The following is a 26,455-nucleotide window of genomic DNA, read 5'->3' on the forward strand; positions in this document are numbered from 1 at the left end:
CTTGCGTTTCCTTCTTCCTTAGAGTCTGTCTCCTGGGAAATGGTACTTACAGAGATTGAAGACTTTAATACACCTCTCGCTTCCTCTCTTTTCTGAGAGGAAGCAGCAGAAGCTGTGGTTGGCAGGGGCTCCCAGAGATGCCTGGGTGAAGGAGGTGGAGGTGGCGTGGAGCCTCAGCCAGTTTGGAAAGCACTGTGACCCAAGCCCGTTCTGCCGCAGCAGTGTCAAATTCTGCCATTCAGACATGCCATTAGTGTGCACGCTGCCACATAGGAATCGGTGACACAAAAGACACAGCCTTCCCTGCCCTCCTGGTGCTTAGAAACGAAGAACTCTAATGAGCGATAAGCTGAAAGCAGAGAGATGGAGGGCAGGCCACATCCGTGGCAGGCTAGTGGCATACCTCGGAGGAGGCTGACCCACTTCTTTTGGAGGGAAGGGGCCTTGTGGGCCAGCTCACTGAAATACCACTGAAATTAGCCACTGCTGCCCGCGCGTGTCCCCTTTGTCCTCACCCCTCCCGCACCGCTCTTGGAGCAGCACGTCAACACAGCCTCATGGCTACTCTCTGCTTCTCTTTCTCCCTCGGGGCATCCTCAGTTCCTTCACCCAGTGGACTTTTTAGGACCATCATCCACCCTGATTCCAGCAGTCCTCTTAAAAGAGATAGGCAAGGACAGCCTGAGCGCGAGCACAGGTGGGCTTGTCTCACTCTGAGCCTCCCTTTCTTCCTGGCTTTTTGGCTGTGCTGTGAGTTATTTAGCCAACAAGAGATGTTTACGTATATTTTTTTTAGAGCTTGTATTTATTAACAGCCTGCAAAGGGGGAGAGTGGGAGATTTACACTGAAAGCACAGTGAGTTAAAAGGGACAATTAGAGGAGCAGAAAGAGATATCAAGTGGAGAGCTGTAAAGGATATTTTAACGTGCAAAGGTTCTTGAGAAATTTTCCAGGTAGACAGAAGGTAAAAGAAAATTGGCCCATTACAAGCTGATAGTGGGGAATTGGTGACATGGGATGGAATAATAGCTGATGGGCTAAACTCTTACTTAGGCCAGAGAGCCAGGCTGGGAGGAGGTGAGCCAGAATGCAACCACAGTTGGGTCAAGAGGCTGAACGGTAGATGCTGGCCAGGACCCCATCAAAAGGTACACTCACCGCTGATCCATATAAGAAGGTACACAAAGAAAGGCTGGCATCCTCCAGGTCAGTGTTGAGTAGGGCCCTGAGGAGCTGGGTCCCAGAGGTGGGGTCCAGCCAGGGGCTGGTGGGGACAGTCTGGGTGGTGAAAATACAAGGGAGGATTTGCTGGGAGCTGCCGAGACCCTGAGGCTCCCACCTGGCTCCAGGGAGCCCTCCCAGCAAATCTGTTCTCTCTGACCCCCTGCCCTGCAGCTTGTCCTCCAGGAGGACTTCCTGGCTCCCCCAGCCCCCACAAACTTGCCAACAGGCCTTCTGGAGCCCCCATTTGCCATGGTGGCAGAGCGCTGAGTGATTAGTTAGGTGACAAGTAAACATTTGCTAAATGGGATTCTTGGTTCCCTGGTAATGAACAGCCCCAGCAGGAGAGAAAAAAGGGAGATGCAGTCTGGGGGAGTTCTGATGGTCTACCAGGGCGGGCACATGTGGAGATGCCCAAGGGGGTGTCTGGGCAGCCCCTTGGAAGCAAGGAGAAGGGCTGCGGGTTGAGCCCTTCGTGGATGGGAAAGGAGGGAGTGTAGGAGACAAAACGGCTGTGGGATACTGTCCGTGCTTGGAAGCAGCAGGTGTCTCGGAATGGGACTCTGGCCCAGGCAGATTTCCAGGGAGCGCTCCAGCTTGCTGGCACGAGGGAAGGATCTGGCTGATCAGAAGAGGCAAGTTTCAATGACGAAATCCACTGTTGGGGGACATTGGCAAGCATGCCACGGGTGGGGGCCACGTGCTTGGAGAGGGACTGGGGGTTCGGGGTAGGGAAGAGGACCCCAAGGTGGGGGGCTCACACCTCCACTTTCAGAGTAGGATCCAAGTCCCCAAGCAGGATTCCTGGGCCTTTCGCTTGCCAGGCTCACCTCCCACACATCCCCAAACAGCATTCCCAGTCCTCAGCTCACAGTTGTTTGCAGATACCCCAAACGTGGTGCCATCGCAGGCCTCCAGCCCTCTGACTGTAATACTCCCCACACTCTTCTCTGGCTGCCTCCTCATCCTCTGAGACCCTTCAGCGTGTCACCTCCTCCTGGAAGCCCTCCCTGACTGCCCCCACCCTGGCCAAATTTCTCATGGTAGTGGGGGTCCGCTAACAGAGACACCAATCCCACCCTGGTTTCACCAATCCCATACTCGCTTCCACATCTAGGCTCTGAGCTCCTTTCAGGAGAGCCACGTCTTCTCATTTTTAGGTCCCCAGAGCCTGGGCCAATGGCTGGCACACGTAGACCCTTGTTCAACGCTTGTTGAATGAAGGGTAGGGAGCCAGCCAAGCTCTGGGGCCTGGGGAGGAACTTGTGGAGAGAAACGCTGAGACCACTGGTGGTCACCCAGCCCCTCCTGAAGGCCACACACCCAGAGAGGGGGGCTGTGTGGCTGGAGGTGAGAGAGGAAGATGAGGAGATGGCTGCCTCTCGGGGCCTAGGGAAAGTGTTGAGCAAAGATGGCAAAGGGGCCGGCCCCACCACAAACAAAGGGGTGGGGGATGGCCTCAGCCTCGGGGAGGAGGATAGGGCTCCCGAGGCAGGAACCCACACCTCCTTGCCCTGAACCACCTAGGAGGGATGCCGGGTCTGGTGAGTTGAAAGGCCTTAGCTTAACTCCCGACCTGTGAACTTGCTCTGATGTTTCAGACAATGCTGTCATTGTGCCTGTGTAGCATATGAGCTGCTGAGTGACAAGTGATGTCATCCACAATAGAGCTGCTTTTATTCCCTCTACCTCTTAGAGGAGCAAGCTGCTAAAATACACCTGGAGTCTGGGCCCTTCTGCCTTGCCTCTAATAACAGTCGGCAACCAGAGACTGTGCTGCGCTTGACAGAAGCGGATCATTTATCAAACATTAGTGTTTCTCGTACTGACATTTCACTTCCACATTACAGGACTTTCTAAGTCTTTTTTTTTTTTTAATTTAATAAAGTGCTTGGACTCTTGATTTTCCTGCTGAGGGCTGTGCTGTCTAAAGTTGGAAATGAAATCAACAACATAACAACATCCTCGGGCTCTAAAGGGACAGCTAGGCCCTGGCACCGGCCTGGGTAAGAACAGGCAGACCACTGGGAGCAAACGCAGGCCAAAGACAATTTGTTCCGCCGTCACGGGACTCCCTTTAGTGTACATTTCCAGCCTTGTACTGAGGAGGCTTTGTCCAGGCCTGGAAACACAGCCTCTTTCCTCTACCTGGGGAACTCTCTCCTGTCTCCAAAGCCAGAGAGGCGGGTGTAGCCTCCAGACCCCATCCACGTCCACTGCTACATGGGTCGGGCCCCAGCTTCCTGGAATCCCCTCTGGGCCCTAGGAACTGGCAGGTCCCTTCCGGCCGCCCCCGAGCCCCCTTAAGAATCAATAGCTCAGCTGCTGCTGTGAAGCTCTTGGGAACAGGCTGGGAATGATCCAGGGCCAGACTGCTCCGGAGACGGCCACAGAGATGGTGCCGACCCAGCGCAGCCAGAGCGTGGGATGAGTCACGTCCTGTGCCGGTGAGGGAAGGACCATGGGACCGAGAATGTGTGTGTGTGTGTGTTTGCGCGCACACACGGGTCCCAGTGAGTCAGCGTGCCCCTGCTCCAAACAGCTCCTCCCACCAACAAACGCGCTTGCGTCCTCAGAGCTGCACCCAGCCAGGCTTGCCCACCCCATAAAAGCCCAGGATCTGCCACGCCTTCAGGAATTCGGGGTTGGGAAATGAGAAACAGGGTTCTTGTCCAAGAGAATTTTTTTTTATTATTATTTTTCTCTCTTAATTGGATTCAATGTTTCTTGCTCCCGACACACATCCTCTCTGGTGGGGAATTTGGGTTTGTGCAAAGCCAAAAAAGATTATGCCCGCTCAGACACCAGCCGGCAGCATGGCTGACCTTGACTTGAGCTCCTCTCCCCTGTGTGAGCTTGCGTGCTCCATTCCCTGCACGTCCCCCCTCCTGGCCCCTGAGTCTGGCCACCCCCTGACCTCTGCCCCTCCCCGGGGCAACTTCAGAGGGTCCAGGAGGGACGGGGCCTCCGTAATGCAGAAGTGCCTGAGATGGTTCTTGAAATGCCCTCTTTGTTCCCCTTCTGCTAAGGCCACCTGATGCTTTCCCTCCTGCCACCCTACACAGGACCCTTGCTGGGATGCCCGTCAAAGAGCCTCAAGGAAAAATTCAGCAGCTGAGCCGCGCTGGAGGCCTGGGCTCATGCCCAGAGCATCCCTGACCCGTCCAGACTGTCGCTGGCAGAACACTAGGCTGACAACACTGCCCAGCCTGTTGGACTAACACTGTGGATACTGCCTCGCCCGCCGGCCTAAGAAACCCAAAACCCCTTCCTTCCCATTCTCCTTCCAGCCCGTCCCCAGGGCCTAGCCCCCTGATGTCCAACAAGCTGCTTCTGGCTTCTCACCCTGATGCCAACAGCTGCTATGTTGGGAGTGATTGGGTGCTCCGGGGTGGCAGACAGGCTTGTGCTGCATATAAAAACAGGGTGATGCTCCAAGTATCTAAGAATATTGGTCCCCTGAAGTGATTCTTGCTGCCTCCCCTTCTCCCTGACCAACCCCCACCCCCACCCACTGCCCCTTTGCCCCAGGCCCTGGCAAGCCCAGGTTACATGGGGACTACTGTTGCCAGGTTGCAATTCTAGACAAAAATCCTAGAACTCCTTTCTTGCTAGAAATCACCAATACAATCCTTAGTTCAGCAGATATAGTTTTCCGTACAGTTTATAAACATGATAAGACGTACAGTTTGGTAAGGGAGTAGGGCGAGGACCTGTGCATTTGTGTGTATATATATATACGTAGAGGGTGTGTGTGTGTGTGTGTATGTGTATATATATATATATATATATATATATATATATATATATATATATATATATAAGTGGACATAGTTATAAAACTGCACCTCCTGTGAGAACCTCATTGCACACGATAAAGTTCTAAATTTCAGCCTCTGATGATCTTTCCTTTGGTAATTGGTTCTTGGAGCCAGCAGTTGGGCCTGGGTCTGCCAGGGTTGCCTGAGACATCAGGAATGAGAGGCGTTACCCCCGAGGGAGGGACTGAAGGTGGCACATGGTTGGATTCAGGGCAGGGTGACTAAGTGGCCTCAGGCAAGAGCCAAAATGCCACCTGCTCATGTGCTCCCAGATAGCTGGTGGACCCAGCTTCTTTGGTGACCCTTGTCTGTTCTCTGAGTCCTGCTTCCTCCGGAAGCGGCAGGGGCCCTTCAGACCTCTCCAAATGACCAGGATTCCACAGAGCCCAGCTCCCGTGGGGCACTGTCCCATCGTTGCTAATGAAGGATTCGCTCTGCGGCTGTAACTGCCGTGCTGGGTGGCTGCTGTCCATAGGTGCTGGGCCGGGGGCTGGCTGGCACAGCTGCGTGGGATGAACTAATCCCCTCCCGCTTGGGGCTGTACACTTCGGGTTTATCATCCACCGGGCAGGGCCCAGACAGCAGCTGAAGCCTCTCCCAGCCTTTGCCTGAAACCCAGCAGATCCTCCACTTGTAAAAAGAGAAAAGAAATCCCGTTCCTTGGTGGACACGTGGCAGTGCTGGGTGCTGGTGCCCTGCGTCCTCAGCGAAGAGTGACCACCAGCCCCAGTATCCAGGCCAGGAGCGAGGCCCTCAGGGAACTGCCCGAGGAGGCCTGCTGCACCCCGCTGGGGGCACGGATGGGGGTCCTGCGGGCACACTTGCCCTTCCTCTTGGGCCGTGCCGTGGGCATGTCAAAGCTGAACTTGTGCTGGTAGTCAGGGGCATAGTCCTGCAGCTCGTGGGCCTGCTTCCCGGCGCCCGCCTTCGAGACCTGGTTGCGATTCCTGCGGCTGGTGCAGTTCTTGCCCGGCTTCTTGGAGCCTGACCGAGAGCCGGGCAGATGGCCGTGCGGGTGGCCCTTGTCCCTGGCGGGGCCACGGGGTGGGTGGTGTTCCTTGCGGGCGGCCCTGTCGGTGGTGGTGAGCGTGTGCGACTTGATCTGGTGCGGGGACGCCGGCCCCGTGCAGTTCCGGAAGTCCTCGGCCCTCAGCAGCTTCAGGTCCTGGCCATGCAGAGGCTCGGGGGACACGCAAGGGACAGCGGAGCTGGAGCCACGGAACCTTTGCAGCCATTCCCACAGGGAGCGCGCCCGGCAGCCACAGTCCCAGGCGTTCCCGTTGAGGCGGAGGAACTCCAGGGCCCCCAGGGGTGCCAGGCAGTCGCCCGGCAACTCAGAGAGACTGTTGTTGAAGAGGAAGAGGGTGGTCAGCCTGCGGAGGTCGTGGAAAGCCTTGTGATGGACCCACTGCAGCTGGTTCTCGTGCAGCAGCAGCCGGTCCAGGTTCACCAGGCCCCGGAAGGTGTCCTGGCCTAGGCTCCACAGCTTGTTGCCGTGGAGAAACAGGTGGCTGAGGTTGACCAGGTCCACAAAGATGTCGTCCTGGAGGTACTCGATGTGGTTGTCCTGCAGGTAGAGGTACTGCAGGCTGTGCAGGCCGCCAAAGATGCCGGCCGGCAGGGCACTGAGCCCACACTTATAGAGGTAGAGGGCATGGAGCTTCACCAGGCCCTGGAAGGTCTCGGGCGCCAGCGTCCGCAGCTGCCGGTTGTCGCCGAGGTCCAGCTCCTCCAGGTGCACGAAGCCCTGGAAGGTGTTGGGGTCGATGAAGGTGATGTTGTTGGAGTAGATCCACAGGGTGACCATGGAGGGGCTGAAGTGGCCCTGCTGGAGGAGGGTGATGCGGTTGTTCTGCAGGAAGATGCGCTCGCTGTCCTCCGGGATGCCCTCGGGGATGGCGGCGAAGTTGTGCGCCTGGCAGCTGACCGTCATGGGTGCGGGGTAGCACACGCAGTCCCCCGGGCAGCCGCCGCCCAGGGGCAGCTCCCCGGCCAGCAGCAGCAGCAGCAGTTCCACACAGCACCCTGGCGGGGAGAGAGAGCACAGCCAGGTCAGGGGCTGCCCGGGAGGTGGGAGACACTGTGGGTGCCGGGCTCGACGGGCACGTGACCCTCCTTGGCCGCTGGGGCTCTGTCCTCGTCTTTGCTGCACTCAGCGGTCTGGGGTCATAGCCCCCCGAGGTCCTGGCTCTTGATGGCTCCCCACGCCCTGGTGCCCCACCTCTACTGGGGGTTCTATCCCAGCCTGGGCTATGAGATGGGTTGGGGTAGAGGCTCTGATCCCCCGGCACCCGGCATACTTCCTTAGCCCCACCCAGCAAACCCCTAGCCCCGCCCATAGCTTCTGAGCCCCGCCCCCTTAGGCTCTGTCAGCCCTGGTAGGATTGGGGTCACAACCCATGGACACAGCAGCTAGCTTCGGGTTCCCGTCCCAGCTCTGCCACTTACTTGCTTTGATCTGCCTGAACAGATAGTGGTGCAAAGTCCTGTTCTAACAAAGTAAATATTCATATGGACTCCTGAAGAGTCTTTTTATTTAAATTATTCCCAATAACAAAGCATGCATGCATGACACCAAAGTTTATCTTGAAGGATTTCTCATTTACAGTGCCTTCCATGTCCTCATGTTTGCACCACCCCCTGTGCCTCAGTTTCTTCATTTCTAAATAGTAATAGTTGTCCCTCACAAAGCACATGTGTGTGTGTGTGTGTGTGTGTGTGTGTGTGTGTGTGTGACGGACTGGGGGAGGCACCAGGGCTGATGGTTCTGGGGTCCAAGGAGCAGCCAGAATGAGGCTGCCCCCCACTGGGGTCTGCCTTCTGGCCCCTCCCCTCTCCCTGCCTTGCTGGAGATTCCAGGCTGTGGCTGCAAATCAGGCCCTGCCTAGCTATTGTCCCGAGCATTTCCTCTGTAGCTTCCCTCTAATTGGGCATTAATTAGGCATTTGTTAATGGATCCTTAAAATAATTTATTTTCGATGTGTCCAGCCTGTGGTCGGATAATAGCCCCGTGCTCATTATCAGAGCAGCCTCATTACGGATGATCATCATGACCTGCCTTTTTCTAGGGTCGCAGCTGCCCCAGGCAGCCTGGCAGGTATGCCAGTGTTGGGGGGACGGGCTCCAGGCCTGTAGACCCCCACCCTGCAGGGCCGGGCAGCCATCTCGTCTCTGCCCGGGTTGGCCTCCCGATCCTTCCCTTCTAGCTTGGCCAGCCAGGCCTCTGGGGAGAGCCGAGGGCCTGAGGCAGTTCGGCTGATTCTTCCTGCTGCCAGCTGTGCCCAGGGCTTGTTGAACGAGAGAACCAGCCCTCCTGGCCACTCTCGGGCCAGCCCCGCTCCCAGCCTCAGGCCGGCCGCCACTCCAGCCGTCTGCCTGGGCTCAGGTGGACCTCACCACGACTGCCACTCCCTCTTTCCTCACAGAAACGGCATCATAAAAAAGTGACAGCTCCCAGCTGTTGGGAGTTATGGGCTCCGAGAGAGTAGCAGCTGCTTCCCGTCCCCCTGTAATCACCTGGCTTTGACAGAACCTTTCCAACACATAAAAATCATCGCACATGATTCGGGTTTTGTATAACTGTGTTTGGTTGCAATTTCAGAGCAGTTATGACCTGGGCGGTGGTGGCGGTGACAGAGCAGCTGTGAGGTCCCTTTCTGGGCTGGGCCATGCTCTGTGTGGCCCCTGCCCTGCTTCAGTCACTGAAACCATCAGACAGTCTGCAGGCCAGGCCCCGGGCGGGGGGCCTCCTCAGCCTCAGTTTCCCCCTCTGTAACAAGAGGAGGAGAAGATCGCTATGCCAGCGCTCCCCGCGTGGAGTCTGACCTCCAGTCCGCCACTGCTCTCCTAGGTCTGGCCAGGGGGCCCCGGCCCCGCAGGAGGAGACAGGACGGTGAGCAGCCTCTAGGAGCCTGGGCCCCAAACCCCAGCTGACTCTCGGGGAACCTGCCCACTGCCTTGAGCCTCCAGCACCCAGGCTGAGAGGAGGGCCCAGCCCACAGCGCCTGCCCGTTCAGAGCCTGCCCCTCCCTCTCTGCTCACCCAGCCCTGCCCAGGCTGCCCCCAGGGAGGTGCCCCCACCCTGCCACTCTGAGGGAGCCCAGGGTGCCCCTCCTAGCTCAAGGTGTTCAGGGGGCTCACTGTGCTGACGGGGACAGGGCTGGGGCCATTCGTGGGAACCACAGGGCCACAGCAGACCCCACCCCCTGGGGTCCTGCAAAGACAAGGCATTTCCTTCCCTTAAGTCAGGCAGGGAGAGCCGCTCACGGTGGGAGCAGCAGGAGCCTGGCAGGCTCAGCGCTAATACCGCCGACACTTGTGCGGCTTGTAGTTTACAGAGTGCTTCTGCGCAGACTCCTGTGATCCTCAGAACTATCCTGCCTGGTGGGGGCTGGGGGAGTTTTCCTGCCGCCTGACCTGGGGTGGGGCAGACAGCCCGCCTGCCTGCAGCTGTGGCTCGTCTCTGCAAGGCCCCGGGGAGGGGCTTCTCTGAAGTGGTCCCCAGAGAGGCGGGGCGGGGCGGGGGGGCTCCACAAAGAGCCACACCCCTCCCTCAGGCAGGTGCCCCCAGGGGTGCTGGGGCACAGGGGAAAACAGGCGAAGACCATGGTTTGGGTAAAAGAGCCAACTGTACAAAAATCTAGGCGTGGGCTTAGCAGCTGGCGTATGAACACACTTTGGCAGGTGGGAGGGGTCAGATATCGGGGTGGGGGGCGGGTGGTGTAAAGGCGGCACCCAGGGCAGGAGCCACTGTGCTGTTGCTCCTCTGAGAGGGGCCCAGGAGAAGGCAGGGACCCCAGCCGATGCTTAGAGCTGCTCTCCATCCTCCAGTACCGTCCAGATGCCAGGGAACCTGGGCCAGGGAAACCGCCCTTGCAGGTACCCCTGCCCCCTCCCGCTGGGCACTGGGGTGGGTCTCACCTGAGTCTGCTTCTCCACCCTGGAAGCTGGTCCCATTTTCAAGGCCGGCCCTGGACCAGCTCTCCCAGCCAATCCCACCTGCCTGTGGCACCCCTGCCTGAGCCCGCGGGTGCCCTGGCCATGGATCACCACCCTGCCCGTTTCTTCCCAGGCAGGCTCTGCACTGCATCGCCACGGCTCCTCCTCTGCCCCCTGCGCCCCCTCTGTGTTGCCCATGGGAGCCCCGACCCGCTGATTGCTGATTAATGTACTGACAATGACATCGGTGCCTTTGCTGTGCATTTTAAGATCGCAGGTTAGCAGGAATCAAAGTCTCCACGGAGGAGCCTTGCACTTCCTCTCATCAGCCTCCTTGCCCCCCTCCTGGGGGGGCGCAAGGGGGTCGCTCTGCCTGACGGGGCTGAAGAAAGCAAGGCGGGGACTCAAACTCTGGACTTCCTCAGGTTCTCTTCCGCCGCCCCCTCCTCCCCCTGCTCCCCCCACTCCTCCAGGGGCATCCACCTGACTGCTCAGCTGCTCCCAGACCTCCTGGCCTCCCACACATGAGCTCACACACATCTCTGCAGCCTCATTCATTCCCTCCTCCATTCAACACTTGCTGCCAGAGTCCTGGAGTATCCTGAGTGCCGGGGTGGGGAGGGGCCTGGGATGAACTTGGCAGGTCCTCATGGACTAACAGATGGGGGGTCTCAATACCAGGCAGTCCAGCAGGTGCCAGGCCCAGAGCAGGCATCTAGGCATGTGCATGGGGGAGGCACCTGCTGTCTTGTGCCACCTCCTCCACAAAGTCCTCTTGCTCCCCTGCCAGCACAAAGGATGTGCAGGAAAAGAGAGCCGGTACTGTTTTCATGTCCTCCTTCCTACAAATCCCCAAACCCCTCATCTGCTGAGCAGGGACCTGTGGGGGCCGGGGTGAGTAGCCTGTGCATGGGCGGGCCCCTCACCCAGTCCACTCAGCAGCCCATTCGTAAGATAGGGGCTGGACCTGGTGGGATGGGTGGAAAGGGCATTCCAGGCAGAGGGCACAGCATGTGCAAAGGTACTGAGGTGGGGAAGCAGGTGGCAGGCCCTCTCTCACCCTCTAAGTAATCAGAGCTCCCTAAGATGCTGTAACTACAGCTCGGCTGGGTGAGGGGCACCCAGGGCTGGGGAGGCCAGACAGCTCCCTACTGGGACCAGCACTGACAGGGCCCCTGCTCCTGTCCCAGGCCAGATGGCCAGCGTGGCAGGGGTCCTGTAGCTTCCCCGCCCCCGGAAGCAGGAAGGGAGCTAACCAAACAGGACCCAGCCCTGAGTACCAGGTTCTTTACATGGGATCCTCATGACACCCCACGGGTGCCGCACCATTTCACAGAGGAGGAAATGAGTCACAGAGGGGAGTGGCCGACCAAGGCCACACAGCTGGTGAGCAGGGCAGGTGGGGCAGCCTCATCTGAGGGCTGGTCTGTCCGCCCTGGACCCAAGGTCTTGGGCCTCACCCTGACCTGAGTCTGGTGCCTGCCCCTCCCTACGCCTGTGCAGGGACAGCCCAATGGGTTGGCATCCCCAGGAGCCCCCGGGCAGCTCCGTGGGGCTCTCTGAGGCTTGGAGACTGGTCAGCCATGTGGTCAATCCTTCTGCCTCTGCAGCCTGCCCTCCCCCTGCCCTGGGCTCGGCTCCCGGCCCACCTGCTGCGCCAGCCTTGCCAGATGCTCCTCTCTAAGCTAACGGGATGACTGCTGGCTGGATGACAGCCTCAGGCCAGGCCAGCTGTGCTCACAGAGCGACTGGCGCCTCAGGCCACTCAGCACGGTCCCTTCGTGCCACACCCAAGCACAGGCCACTTCCCGGAGACAAGGACGCCAGCCAGGGCAGAGCTGGGCTTTCCTCCTCCTCTGGTCCTCTCAGTGCTGGGCGTGTCCTGCTTCAGCGTATGTGTGTGCTGTCCCCTCTTGCCCGGAGCACTTCTCAGGATACCTGCAGGGCACCTCACCATTCAGGTCCCTCCTCATGTCACCTTCTCAGTGAGGCCTTCCCCAGCAGCCTATTTTATTTTATTTTTATTATTATTTTGGCCATGCCGCTCGGCTTGTGGGATCTTAGTTCCCTGATCAGGGATTGAACCCGAGTCCTCAGCAGTGGAAGCGCGGAGTCCTAACCACTGGACCGCTAGGGAATTCTCCCCAGCAACCTATTTTAAATGGCTTCTTCCTTGTTTTACTTTTCCCCATAACATTCATTCTCTCCTAATAAATTCACCTCATTTATTTATTTATCTTGTTCATTTTCTGTCTCCCTTCACTGAGTGGGCAGCTCCATGAGGACGATGATTTTGTCTGGTGTGTTCCCTGCTGTACCCCCAGGGCCTAGAACAGTGCCTGGCATACAGTAGATGCTCAAGAAGAAAACCCTAGGCCCAGAGCCTGGCTCATAGTAGTTGCTCAATAAACATAATGGTTCTTATTAGTACAGAGGCCTCCAGGGTGACAGTAGAGACTCAGCCTTGGCTCTCTCCCAAGGGACCCTTGGCCAGCAGAGAGGTGACAGGTGGTGAGGGCTCTGGGAGGGAAGATACACACCAGGCCTGCCTGAGGCCTGGGGCAGGTGACCAGAGCAGGTTTGCCTGAGACTCGTGGGGTTCCCAGGACACAGGATTTTCAGTGCTAATATCTGAAAGCCCCAAACAAATGTTTGTCATCCTACCTGGGGACCAGGACTGTGCCCTACCCCCCCCAAAACCTCTGGCCACAGGATGGGGAGGGAATAAACAGGCAGGCATGAAGCGTGGGTGTTCTCCAGACACCCACAGCTCAGGCCCTGTGCCTGCAGCCGGGGCCCTAGACAGAGCCTGTGTGTGTGTATGTGGATCTGTGCACATCTACGTGTGTGTTTATCTATGTGTGTGTACATGGCCATGTGCACGTATCTGAATACATGCATGTGCATATGTCAGCACACACTTGTGTCTGGAGACCATCATGGGGGCTGGCCACCCAATGCTTTCATCTTGAGCATCCCGAACTCCACCCTGGAGAGGGGTCAGGGCCCTCTTCCGAGGAGAGGCACACCCGTCCTTGACATCCCCGTCTTATCTCAGCGCCCACTCTGGCTTTGCCTATAGCTCCTGCTCTCCTCCTGACATGCTGAATTATGTAGCCACTCCAAGCCCCTCCAGCACACCAGGATCAGTCTCAGCTGGGAAGTGGGCGGCCCCTTGTTGGAATAACCTTTCAGCTTTCATCTGCTGCGGCTAGTCCCCCGAGCAGGCCTGGCCGGGAACGCCGTGCTAATTGGGCTGCCGAGCTCTCAGGGGGCCTTGTTGGAGCAAACTTGGGCTCCCATATCCTTTGCCTACCCGTGTCTACTACCTCCTCGCTTCGGGGGTCCCTGCATGGGCAGGGGAGGTGGGGGGACACCAGAGGCCGGCACAGGCAGCTGTGTATCCATGAACTGCCTGGGCCTGGGACCAGCCTCAGTGGGAGCACGTATCAGCTGGACAAGCTCAGGCAGGTCACTAAAGCTCCACAGCCTCAGTTTCTTAGTCCGGGAACTAGGAGTCAGAACATCTGCCTTCTTGGGTGTCGGCAGCACTCAGTGAGGCTGTACCAGGTTCAGCTGCAGGGGAGGTGCTTCCAAGGCTGATGATTGCTTTACAGCTACTGCATCAAAGGGAGCCGCTGCACTCCCTCCCCCGTGGACCCTGGCTTTCGCCCCACCCACCCTGGTGCTCCCAGACCCCAGAGGCTTGGCAGAGGGACCTGATAGATCAGATACCGAGTCAGAGCTCAAGCTCAAGTTCATGTTCCCTGCCGGGCCTTGGCTGTCCCAGGGCTTAGCACGTGGGAACGGGGTCTTGACCCCTGTGCTTGGCCCTCTCTCCCAGTCCATCCTCCCACACCTGGAGCTGCCATCTCTCTGCACAAAGCCCAGGGCATGTGAGCTCTACCTTCACCTCGTGAAGCTCCCCTGGGGCTCATAACATGTGTCCACTGTTACTCAAATTTGCTTCTCAGTTTGGGGGCCCCAAAACCTGGACTGTGGCAGCCCAGACTCCAAGGCTGAGGGCGAGGGCCTCTGAGAGCCAGACCTTCCCGGAGCTTTTGAGAAGGTTCTGGGCTCTGCCTCCTCCCTGGGGAACCAACTGTCCCTCCCCTCAAACCCCAGAAACCTGTGGGCCCACCTGCAACCAGACAGGCCCACTGACACCCAAGTGGTATCTACGGTGTAATCAGTGGGGCTGGGAACCTCTGTGGGGGTGGGGCAGTCCTCAGGGGCAAGTGTCTATTGAGATGCCTGCTTAGGGAGTCCCTGAGGGGGCTGTGAGGGAGAGGGAGTGGTGGACAGTGCTCTACCAATCCCTGAAGGCCCTGGCATCGGGTGACACAAAACAGAAGACGGGACCCAGCCTTGAGAAGCAGGTGAGGCACTCTCCACCAGGAGCCCTTGTTCCGAGTCCCTGGAACAGCTGCCCCTTCCATGCTGTCCGTGAAATGCCTTCAGAGCTCACATCCGGGGTATCGATCATCCCCGTTCTGAATCTGTCCCCCAGTTCTTTCATTCACGTGAGAAACAGCTCTGTGTTTGGTGCTACAACAGTAAGGGACATGGCTCCTTCCCTCATGGAGCCTACATTCTAGGGGGAGACGATTTTAACAACCACACAAGCCCAAACTGACACAGGGTGGTGGGCACTGGGGACACAGGAGGGGGTTAAGAGTGAGATGAATGGAGGGCCTCTCTGAGCAGTGACACTTGAGTTGAAACCTGAAGATTAAGAAGGAGCTGAGGAACAGCTTTCCAGGCAGTGGGAACAGAAGGTGCAAAGGCCCTGGGGCAGGACTGACTGGGTGCGGATGAGGGAGAGGGGCATGAGATGTGGTCAGAAAGGCAGGAGGCAGGCCTTGCAGGGCTTTAAAAGCCTCAGTCAAGAGGCTGGATCTGGGAATTCCCTGGCGGTCCAGTGGTTAGGGCTCCGCACTTCCACTGCAGGCGCGGGTTCGATCCCTGGTTGGGGAACTAAGATCCCACATGCCATGTGGCACGGCCAAACAACAAAAAAAAGAGTTTGGATCTGATGCTGTGTCTGGCAGGAAGCCAATGAAGAGCCTGAAGTAGGAGAAACTTGATCAAATTTGGGGGCACTGCTTTTGGAGCATGGATTTGTGGGAGCAAGAAGGGAGGCAGGGAGGCCTATGGCTGTCATCCATGAGAGATGTGGGTGGTCCAGAAGGGGTAGGAGCCATGGAGACAGAGAGCAGTGGACAGATTGAGAAACATCTGGGATGTAGAATTGACAGGACATACAGATGGACCAGCGTGAGGGAGACGGGGTGGGTACAGAGGATAAGGGTACAGTAAGATGGGAGGAGCCTAGGGAAACAGGTATAGGGGCCAACAAGATCTCCGCTTAGGATGTACAAAGTCCTAAGCCTTATAGAGATGACTAGTTGGAAGCTGGATGTACAAAACTGGAGCCCCGAGGTGAGAAGAACACTTGGGAGGCATTGGCATAGGGATGGTATTTAAATCTGTGGGAATGGATGAGGTCACCTCTGAGAGTCAAGAAAGAAGATAGAGGCGGGACTTCCCTGGGGGTCCAGTGGTTAAGACTCCACGTTTCCGATGCAGGGGGCCCAGGTTCAACCCCTGGTAGAGGAAGTTCTGTGTGACACGCGGCATGGCCAAAAAAAGAGAGAGAAAGAGAGAAGATAGAGGATTGAGGCCTCTGGCAACACAGTGATTCTGAAGGCACATAAAGGAGAAGGAACGGGAGATGAGGTCAGAGGAAAGTCCAGAAGCGTTGCTTGACCAAAGCCAAGAGCGTTTCCAGAAGGAAGGAGGAATCAGCTGTGACGAGAGTGGCTGAGAGTTTACGTGAGGATTGAGGAGTGTCCAGTTGATTTGGTAACATGAAGGTAATCGGTGATGCTGGAAAGTTCATTTCTGGTAGAAAGGTGGGGGCAGAAGGCTTGCTGGAGTGGAATGAAGAGTCGATGGGAGGTGAGGAGGGGAGATAGCACTGTAGCAGTCAGCACAGGCTAGGGCACGCTGATGGGACAAGGGACCCAGAGTCTCCACAGCTCACAACAACAGACTGGGTTCTCGCTAAGGCGGGGCAGCTGAGGCTCCGCTCAGGGACCAGGCGGAGAGCTCATCCTCCGCCCAGAACACTGCCGGTCTCGTGGCAGAGGGGACAGAGGTCGTGCCCAGTGACTGGCTCTCGAGGCTTTCGTTTCCAGTGATGCACCTCACTTCAGCTCATGCTTCACTGGTCAAAGTCACTCACAGGGCCCAGCCTGTCATCAGTGGGATAGGAAACAATACTCCCAGGGGACTCAGGGAACAACATCTGTGAGCACCAGAGGCCCCTCATTGGGGGAAGCTCGGCTGTGATGGGAGCAGAGAGACTGGGCAGGACCTGGAGGGGCGTGGGGTCCAGGGAGGTTGTTTGTTTTTTAAGACGGAAGAAACTAGAATCTGTTTGCATGTTCCTGGGGATGATCCAGGAGGAAAGAGAGAGAAAAACTGATGCATTAGGAGTGAGAGGGCCAAAGAGACAAAGATCCAGAGCTCCAAGGGAACACCTCCCGCGCTGTAACAGGAGGGAATACGATATGTGCAGAGGAGACGATGAGTTAGCCTCCGAGGGCTTCTATTTTCTCCAGGAGGTAAGTGGGGGTCATCAGCTGAGGGCGAAGGTAAGGAAGAGGGTGGGTGTTTGAGGAGGAAGAAGACAGAATGAAACAGGCTCTCTGTGTGGTAGGAAATCAAGCCACCCCGGTCACAGGAGAGGTCTGTGGAGACAATGAAACAGAAGGTGTTTGCACACCCACTGCCCCAGCCCCTGCCCAAGTTCTCCTTGCCTCTAGCTGGACAGTTGGGGCTGTCTGGCCCCTCCAATGAAGCCTGCTCATGTCATTGCCCTGCTGACAGTACATTAGCTCAGTAAATATTTACTCCACCCCTTTTCCTCTGGCCAGGCACCATGTCAGGAGGGCTCTGGGGACAAAAGACCCAGTTCCTGGCCTCCATGAGCTGACAGTCTCCCCAGATGCCTTCAGGATAGTATGTTGTGGACATCTGTCACTCCTTCCCATCACCCAGCCGCTAAACCCCCTTCCTGTACTTGGGAGATCTCCCAGTTTATATAAATAAGCCCTTCCCTCCTTGTGGAAGCTGAAAAGGTCCGTCCCTCACTTTCCCAGCCTCCCTTGTAGCTCCGGCAGGGCCCAGGGCTTGGGCTCTGCCCCTCGACACAGCTACCCTAGACTTCTGAGCTAGGAGTTAGTGAGGCAGATAAGCAGGGGCCCGAGCAGGACCCATGCTTGCCAGGATGGCAGCAGTGGCAGAGCCAACGGGGGCAGGGACTGTGGCGGGAACATTGGCGGTGCCCGCTGGAGGTGTCTTTGCTTCTTTTGGGGCGTTGTTCCTGCCTGTGGAGTCCCCAACCCTCTGGGAGATTCTGTGAATGACCCAGTATCTTTTAAATAAATTTGCCTTTTATTTAAATTAGTCAAGGCAGGTGTCTGTTGCTTGCAAATAAGAATCCTCACACATGTGAGGTCCCTCCAGCTGAGCATGGCTCCCAAGCCCACCCATGGTCTGGCCCTGCTACCCTGATTCCCACTCTCCCTGACTCACTCCCCTCTCCCTGCCTTCTTGTGGCAGCAGCACCCTAAGTTCCCTGGGGGTGGGGTGGGGGGACCACCCCTCCCTCATTGCAGGTGAGTTAGGAGGCAGGGCAATCAACCCTGGCTCAGCCAATTAGACTCTCCCTCAGGAAATTGAACCTGAACGTGAAGCAGAGTGGTTCGGCCGTCTCACCCTGGTGGGGCTGGCCTGAGGACACTGCCCCAGGAGTTCTTTCCATTAAGACCCCCAGGGCCACCTTGGTCCCTGCCCTCTCCAGAGCTGGGCTGTTCAGCTTCTCCTTTGGGTCCCATTTTCTTTCTGCAGAAGTCCATCCAACACCCTTCTTCTTGGCTATCAGGATCCAAATTTTCTTCAGCTCTCAGGCAGCCACATGCTCTAGAGGAGCCAGGCTCCTCCCCAGCCCAGGAAGTGGGACTTTATTCCTCTACTCCACTGTCAGTGATTGGTTTAAACAGGAGCATGTGACTCCATTCTGACCAATAAGACACAAATAGAATCTGCTGAGAGACTTCTGGGAAAATTTGTCCTCCTCTTCGAAAGAAACAGAAGGAAGGGGTGTTCTCTTTTCCTGCCTCTGAGTGTGGTTGGGTGAGGATGAAATGCATGCAACCTTAAGGGGACCGACCAGCCTAAAGATCAAAGCCAGCTCGGCAAAGACTACGGAGCACCAAGATGCAGAGAACCTGGATCCATCCTGACCTTGTGGAACCAATGAGTCCACCAATCCTGGGATCTGCAAACTTCTTGGTGTATGACATAACAAATCCTCTTCTTGTTGGGCTTTCAATTACTTACAGCCAAAGTGTCCTAACTAACATACCTTCCAATGAGTTCCTCTTCTGCTTTAGTCAGCCAGACTAGATTTCTCCAGCTTGCAACCAAACAAGTGTACCTTACGTACCTGGTAACCGCATGACTCGGTGGCTCACACAGGACCTGCTCCAGGAAGCCTCCACAGACCCTACCTTCTGTGTTTTTGTGGGGTTTTTTCAACTTTATTGAGACATAACTGGCCAATAAAATTGTAATATATTTGAAGCATACATCATGATAATTATGTGTGTGTTTATATATGTATTATATATAAACATAAATTATATATAAAACAGATATATGTAATTTCATGAGAACATTTAAGTTTACTCTCTTAAAAATTTTAATTACACAACATAGCACGTCAACTCTATTAGTCATGTTACATTTTAGATCCTCAGACTTTATTCATCTTATAGCTGAAAGTTTGTACTTTCAGACCAACTTCTATTTTTCCCACCCCCAGGGAGTAGAAATACATTGGCCAGACCCTACCTTCTGGGTTAGACCATTTACTCTCCTCAGTGCTTTCCCTCTCACTGCACTCCCCGCTCAAAGTCACCTGCCTTCACCACCAGAGGTGTGGAACTACTGGGGTGTCCAATTGGTGCCTGGTACCTGGAGATTATCTGTGCATAACTGGTGAGTGAATGAATGAATGAATGAGTTAGCTGATGTAATTCTAGCCAAAAGCAAGGAAACCAGGTGCTTTAGTTAGCTGAGATGGCTTATAGTGGGTAAACATATACAATATATAATATACAGTAAATTTTAGCAGCTGGAGGACCCCAGGGTAGGGACGTCATGCCGAAGAGGATAAGTGAGTTTACCAGGCATTTCAGGTCTCACCTCACAAACCTTGCTCTCTTGACCCTTTTGCAGAATCTGTCTTGACTGGCTACTTAAGACGCTCGGCAGGGAATGCTTCAGATGGGTCTGTGGTGTTCTGTGTGTTAAACTGAGCAGCAGCCTCAGAGATGTTAACTTGCATATTCGCTCTACCTTATATATGCTTGCATTTACTATTTAATAACAAAAATCAATCAAACAAAGAAAAAAAATACCCTGCCAAGTTTAGCTGAGAATCTCAGGTCCCAGGCCTTGAACTGCTTCCTCCTCTCTGTTGGTAGGGCCCCGTACTTTCTTCAGGGGCCCTAGTCTGGCCAGCCACCAGCACATGCCAGCCTCTGACCCTTATCCAGAGAGCTTTAGCCCAGGTAGCACGGCCTTCCCGGTGTCCCCAAACCCTATTTTCCACCGCAAGGTTTTTCTTTAAAGTCACTCTTGATCATTTGTTTTAATTTTAAAGTAATACTTGCTAATTGTGGAAAATGTGAAAAGCATAGAACTAAAAAGGAAAAATCACCACAATCCCATTACCCTTGACAACCATCCACAGTGCCTTGCTGTACCTTCTTATGAGACTTCCTTCATTTACGTAGGGATATATAAAATTTAAATAAAAATTTTATTTAAAGCAATAAAATTGGGATCATGCTATACAAGCAGCTCTGTATCCTGCCTTTTCCACTTAACTTATTCATTCATTCAGCAGATCTCCAGGTGCCGCCATCTGTGAGGCTCTGCTCTAAGGCAGCCACAGGGAGCCCAGCAGACAGACTGACCCCATCCTCCAGGAGAATACGGTCTGATGGGGAAACAGACACTCATCAGATGGCCACATCCGTATATAAGCACAGCCTGTAAGGAGGAGTACAGGGAGAGAGATCCAGGTAGCCGGGAGAACTGTGGAGGCTCCCCTGGTTGGTGGGGGTGAGAGGGCTGGGAGTTTGAAGATTGAGAAGGACTCCAGTGGGATGGCTGGGGATTCCAGACAGAGGGAACAGCATGTGCCGAGGGCCTGGGGCCAGAGGCAACACACAGTTAAGTGACGAAAGAATGGTGTGGTAACAGGTACGGTTTTTAGAGACTGCAGAGTATCCTAGTGTATGGAGAGAAGATTATTTATTTATCTGTGAAACATTTAGATTGTCTTTCATTTTTCACTGTTATAAATTATCATGGCAAAACGGATAATATCAGTTGCCTCCTGGGAGGTTCTCCTGGAAACTTAGGGACTAGGGTGAGGGGAACTTCACCTGTATACCTGTCAGGAACTTTCGATTTATTACCATGTGAATGTACCTATAGATTCTTTTAAGAAGCAGTTAAATTAAAACTGAATAATGTTGGAATGAACATCTTTATGCATAAAGCTTTATCCAAATTTTTCACTCTTTCCCTTAATCAGAGATTCATTGTCCAAGTCCTCTTGACACATGACGATAAGTCACCTACCAGAAAGGTTAACCCATAGAGCCTTAAGTTCTGCACCCAGAAAGTCACCACCCCTGGGGGCTTTCAGAGACTTGACACTTTCCTTTGTTTGTCTTCCCAGCTAGGCTGTGAGCTACTCAAGAGACAAAAGCTGTGTGTCTCATACGAAGAGGAGACCTCTGGGGTGGGGAAGCAAAGGAGATTAACGTGTGTTGAATCCCTCCTGTGTGCCAGACGTACCATCCTGGGGGCATCCACATACACTCATCGGATGTTCTCCCCAAATTATTATGAAGGTATTCATATCCCAATTTTACAGTTGAGAAAAATAAGGCTCAACAAAGTGTAGTGATTCACCCGAGATGGTGGAGCCAGGATCCAGACCAAGACGGATCTGGCATCCAGTGATGGGGGGCAGAGCTCTCTCTCCTTTGAGGCCACTGCCCCCTCAGGGACCCTCCCCCACCGCAAAAGGCAGATACCCCACCTCCCACAAACTGTGTCCTTGCTCCCTGAACAATAACTTCATCCCTGCCCCTGTCTTCATTATTATTCTTTTTTTAAATTTTTATTTATTTATTTATTTATGGCTGTGTTGGGTCTTCGTTTCTGTGCGAGGGCTTTCTCTAGTTGTGGCAAGTGGGGGCCACTCTTCATCGCGGTGCGCGGGCCTCTCACTATCGCGGCCTCTCTTGTTGCGGAGCACAGGCTCCAGACGCGCAGGCTCAGTAATTGTGGCTCACGGGCCTAGTTGCTCCGCGGCATGTGGGATCTTCCCAGACCAGGGCTCGAACCCGTGTCCCCTGCATTGGCAGGCAGACTCTCAACCACTGCGCCACCAGGGAAGCCCCTGCCCCTGTCTTCACTATTTATTTCCTCTCCTTGAGCTTCAGACTCATGAGGCTGGGGAAATGGGCAAGGCAGATGGGGAAGGAAGGGGAAATTCTGTGTAATACCATCGTCTGTATCACAAAACTTGTCTTAAGTGCCAGCCCCGGGGATTTGCTGGAGCTGGTGCAACAGAGGTGGGGCTGAAGGTCAGATTAAATTGGACTAGTAACCCCAGGGGGATGCTTGAAAGGGGAAGCTAAAGAAAGCATTTCCAGAACGCCAGGGGGCTGAGGCAGGCAGTAGGCAGCATGCTGGCCGGCCGGCCAGGTCAAACCTACATAGTGGGGCTTAGTGGTGACGGGCCTGGGTTCACCCATCCTCCCCCGGAAACCTGAAATCTTGCCTTTTCCCCCAATAATGAGTTGGTATAAAAATGGATCCTGAATAAAATTGTCTGCAGTTTTCAAATTTCAAACTGCATTAGTCAAAATATATCAAATTTCCGTGTACTGACTTGCCACCTGCTCAAAATCTGATCCTTTTTCAGCTGGAATATATTGAAATATGAATCACCTCCTGAGAGGAAAAGGGGAGAAGAAGTGGAAGGAAGGCCTTCTTCAGTGGGCGAACCGGAATCCTGTGCTCCTTGGGCTCTCCGGCCTCCCCCAGCCTCCCTGCGACAATGGCTCCCTGGTGGCCCAGGCCCCTCAGCCACTTCCCCTTGATAAATACCTGGCTTCTAGCTCGAACCCCTATGCTCTGGGCAATCTATGCCTCATAGTGCAGAACATGCTCATTTCAAGTCCTCCAACCTTTAAATAAGCACCTAATATGTGCTGGGCGCTCAGACTCACAGGGAGGCCGACCTCTAATCACACCGCTAAATCCTAAGATAACTCCTTTGTCCTCATCTATTCATCCTCTTAGCAGCACTGGACAGTGTTGGCCCTCCCTCCTGGAAGCACTTCCTTCACTTCAGAGATAGGGACCAGCTGTTTCTTTCTCCTGCCTTACTGGCTGCTTTTCTTGGTCTGCTGTGCTGGGGGCTCTTCCTTGGCTTGATCTCTACATAGCCTGATTCTCCAGGCACAGCCCTGGGATCTTCTCTCTTCCATGCCCATACCAATCCCCGGGGCGGGGTCACCCAGGGCCAGGTTTTAAATACCGTCTCCACGGGGGTGAAGATCAGACGGTTGTCTCAGTCCTGAACTCCAGATCAGCCCACCCAACGGCCCACCTGACATTGCCTCGTGAGTATTTAATAAGCTGCTCAAACTCTGTGTACCCTAAAGGGGTTCCCCACACAGGCTTCCTCATCTCAGTAAAACGCCAACTCCATCCTCTTAGTTGCTCAAGTTGAAAATGTAAATGGCATTCTCCATTCTTCCCTTTCCCTCATTCTCTTTCCCTTTAATCCGTCAAGTCCCGTTGGTTCTACCTTCAAAATAAATCCTAAATCTGTTCTCATCACTCCATCCCCATGGCCCGCACCGTGTCCCAGGCCACCATCATCTCTCTTCTGGACCACAGCAGTGGCTTCCCCATCTGATCTCCCTGCTTTTATTTCGGTCCCATCACCACCCACGGCCCACACAGCCACAGGATCTTTAAAAATGGTAAGTGCTGTCTTGTTCCTTTCCTGCTCGAAAACTTCCAGTGGCTCCCCCATTGCACTAGAATAAAATGCAAACTTCTTACCAACCCGTAACATCCTCGTGACCGGCCCCCATCACCTCCCCCATCCTCTACCATTTTCCCCACACTGGCCTTTCTGTTCCTAGACCACAGCAAGCTCCTTCTTGCCTTGGCTGTTTTGTTTGGTTTTATGGGAAAATACACAGAACATAAAATGTACCATTTGAGCCATTTTATTTTTGTTGTTGTTGGTGGTGGTGTTTTGTTTTTTGTTTTTTTTGGGCCACACCACGTGGCATGTGGGATCTTAGTTCCAGGGATTGAACCCATGCCCCCTACAGTGGAAGCATGGAGTCCTAACTACCAGGACCACCAGGGAATTTCCAATTTGAGCCATTTTAACGTGTACAATTCAGTGGCATTTTGTACCTTCACAATGTTGTGCAACCATCACTACTATCTAGTTCTAGAACATTTTCATCATCTCAAAGGGAAACCCCGTACCCATTAGCAGTCACACCCATCTGCCTCCCCCCGATCCAGCCCCTGGCAATCAGTAATCTGCTTTCCATCTCTGTGGATTCACCTATCCTGGATGTTTCATACAAATGTAATGATATAATATGTTTGCCTTGGAGTTTTAGCGCTGACTCTTCCTGCATGAACCGCTCTGCCCCAGGCCCTTGCAGGACCACCTCCCTGTTAGCATTCAGGCCTCAGCTCCAGCATCACCTCCTTGTCTAAAGCAGATGCCGCTGCCCACCCCAATCACTCTTGATTGCAGAAGTGCGCTACTCTATTTCCCTCTTAGCACTCAACACTCTTGTTTATTTTTTGTTTACATGTTCATTGTCTTTCCCCTTGTTTGCTTGTTCCCTGTGGTGTCCCGACCCCCAGGACAGTGCCAGGCACCTGGGAGGCAGTCAATGATTACTTGCATATTGAGTTAACAAGTGCACCATCAGCACCGTGATGGAGCCTCGAAGATGCTTATAGAGACATGGACGAGGGTGGGAACCAGCAGTGCTGCCAGGTAGTGGAGGGGTCACAGTGGGAGGGCCTCCAAGGGGGAGTAGAATCTTCCCTGGCCTTCAAGGGGGAAGAGGGAGGGCATCCAGGTGGAAGGAACGGCATGGTCAAAGGCCTGGAGCCATGAGACAGCATGTCCCATTTGGAGTCTTATGATGTCTCCTCTGGTTTGCAATTTGCCCCCTAACTGTTTTTTCTGTTTGTTTGTTTGGTTGGTTGGTTGGTTGCACTGGGTCTTAGTTGCGGCGCGTGGGCTCCTTAGTTGTGGCGTGCGGACTCTTAGTTGCAGCATGCATGTGGGATCTAGTTCCCTGACCAGGGATCAAACCCGGGCCCCCTGCATTGGGAGCACAGAGTCTTAACCACTGTGCCACCAGGGAAGTCCCTGTCCCCTAACTGTTTCACTAGCCTCCCACAGAGAGGAGACACAATATATGTCTGGGAGTTGGGTTTGACACAAGATGCAAAGTACTGAGAGTAAAGAAAGAATGGAGTCTTTTTCATTTGTTTCTTCTCCCCCCACCTAGCATGTGCTGGACACCCGCGCAGATGCAGAGGAAAACAGACTGGTTCCAAGTTTTCTGATTGTGAGTCATCCTCAGCCACCTTTCAGAGACATGGGAAGGTGGGAGGAGATGGTGATGTATAGTACAGACACTTGTCAACTGTGTTTCAAGGATGGGGGGCTCCCAGGATGGAGGCAGAGCTAGGATGGACCTGGGCCCCCCACACGGGCCCTCCCCGGCCCTATCTTTCTGGGCTGAGCCAGTGGCCGCTCTGGGCACTGGGCTGTCTGTGGGCCCCATGTCCTTCATTTCTCCTGATCGAATCAGGCCCAGCTGACCCAGGCCCTGTGGCTCTGGCAGTCCAGCTGAGCTCCCAGGAGAAGAGGCCCTTCCCCAAAGCCAGGAGGCTCAGGAGGGCAAATTCAATTGTTTGCAAGGCGGGAGCCATTAACCTGTCTGTGGACTGCGGTGCTCCCACCCTCTCTCCCCTCTGCCAGATGGGCCTGTCCAGGCTGCCTCTGCCGGATCCCAACCTCCCACCACCCCGAAGGCCCCCCTGCTGCCCCTGGGCTGTGCCCAACCTTTTCTGTCCCTTGGTGCCCCATAGCTCCCATTACCCCTGTCTCTAGGATCAGGTTTTGAGCTAAGAAGAAAAACCAGTCCATGTGGAACTCACCCCCTCCTCAGAGGCAAGCCTATATCCTGGCCCTTCCTGCTCCGCAAGCTTCTAGGTGGAATCTGCCCTTAGAAGTCTTAATGGGGAAGAGGCCCTGGAAGCAGGCTGGGGCCATTTGGGCAGAGGATTCTGAGATCTCAAATACCTAGACTGTGGTCTAGAGCTGTGTTGTTCGGTACAGTAGCTATTACCCACGTGTGGCCACCGAACCCTTGAAAAGTGCCTATTTCAAAGACTTAGTATGAAAAAGAATGCTTGCTAAACTGATTACATGTTGAAATGGTAATATTTTTAATATATTGCGTTTAATAAAAACATTTAAAAACGAATTTCACCTTTTGCTTTTTACTTTTTTAATGTGGCTGCAAGAAAATTTAAATTACACGTGGCCCACGTTTCTACTGGACAGAACCAGTCTTGAGTGATGGGCACGGGCTCCGTGTGGGCACATCTCCTGGATCCCATGGACTCTTGCCTTTTGGGGAGGGGGGCAACAGGAAGAGGGCCAGAGCAGGGCCCTCCAGAAGGTGCTGCTTCTTGAAGGAAACTAGTCCCGACACCCACTCAAAGGGCTCCCCTAAATTAGCAGCTGGAAGCCCAGTGACTCCCCCACAGAAGGATGCGCCCTGGAGACGGCTCCCCAGGAAGGGCCGTGGCCTAGAGCAGAAAGCAGGGGAAGGGTCTGCTGTCACCCACTCCTTTTTCCAGCACAGGTTGGGCATCTGTCCAGTACCACGTGGACGCAGCTGCAGGCAGGACAGACCCAGTGGCTGCGTTAGGGTAACCCACGCTCTCATGGGGCAGCGGGCTCACCATAGCCCCGGGGTGGGGTAGGGGCATGGCAAGGGTGTGCCCAGGAATCTGAGAGCCCCAGGAGACAGCTGAGCAAAGAGAACTCCCTGCAAAGATGGCATAGCAGATCCCAACCTGCAATACTGTGGACCTGAGAAGGTGAAGAGGAGATGGGGAAAGAGAGAGAAGAAGGAGAAATAAAGGAAGATGGAAGAAAGGAGTAAGGAGAGAGAGCAAAGAAAGCAAGGTGCCCATGGAGGGCATGGGCTCTGGTGCCAAAAACCGATGAGGTTCCACCAGA

The 26,455-nt window shown here is 54.7% G+C and overlaps 1 protein-coding gene across 1 annotated transcript in view; it reads right to left on the minus strand.

Moving 5' to 3' along the window:
• Window positions 1–3,887: 3,887 nt before the first annotated feature.
• RTN4RL1 (reticulon 4 receptor like 1) overlaps window positions 3,888–26,455 on the minus strand; it is a 71,993-nt gene continuing 49,425 nt past the window's right edge. Inside the window, exon 2 of the mRNA XM_082443545.1 lies at window positions 3,888–7,068. Coding sequence (XP_082299671.1) covers window positions 5,747–7,068 — 1,322 coding nt within the window. The 3' untranslated portion in view covers window positions 3,888–5,746. The remainder of the gene's footprint in view (window positions 7,069–26,455) is intronic.

This window comes from Balaenoptera physalus (genome assembly GCF_965194825.1).
Source record: "Balaenoptera physalus genome assembly, chromosome: 20".
NCBI classification, from domain to species: domain Eukaryota; kingdom Metazoa; phylum Chordata; class Mammalia; order Artiodactyla; family Balaenopteridae; genus Balaenoptera; species Balaenoptera physalus.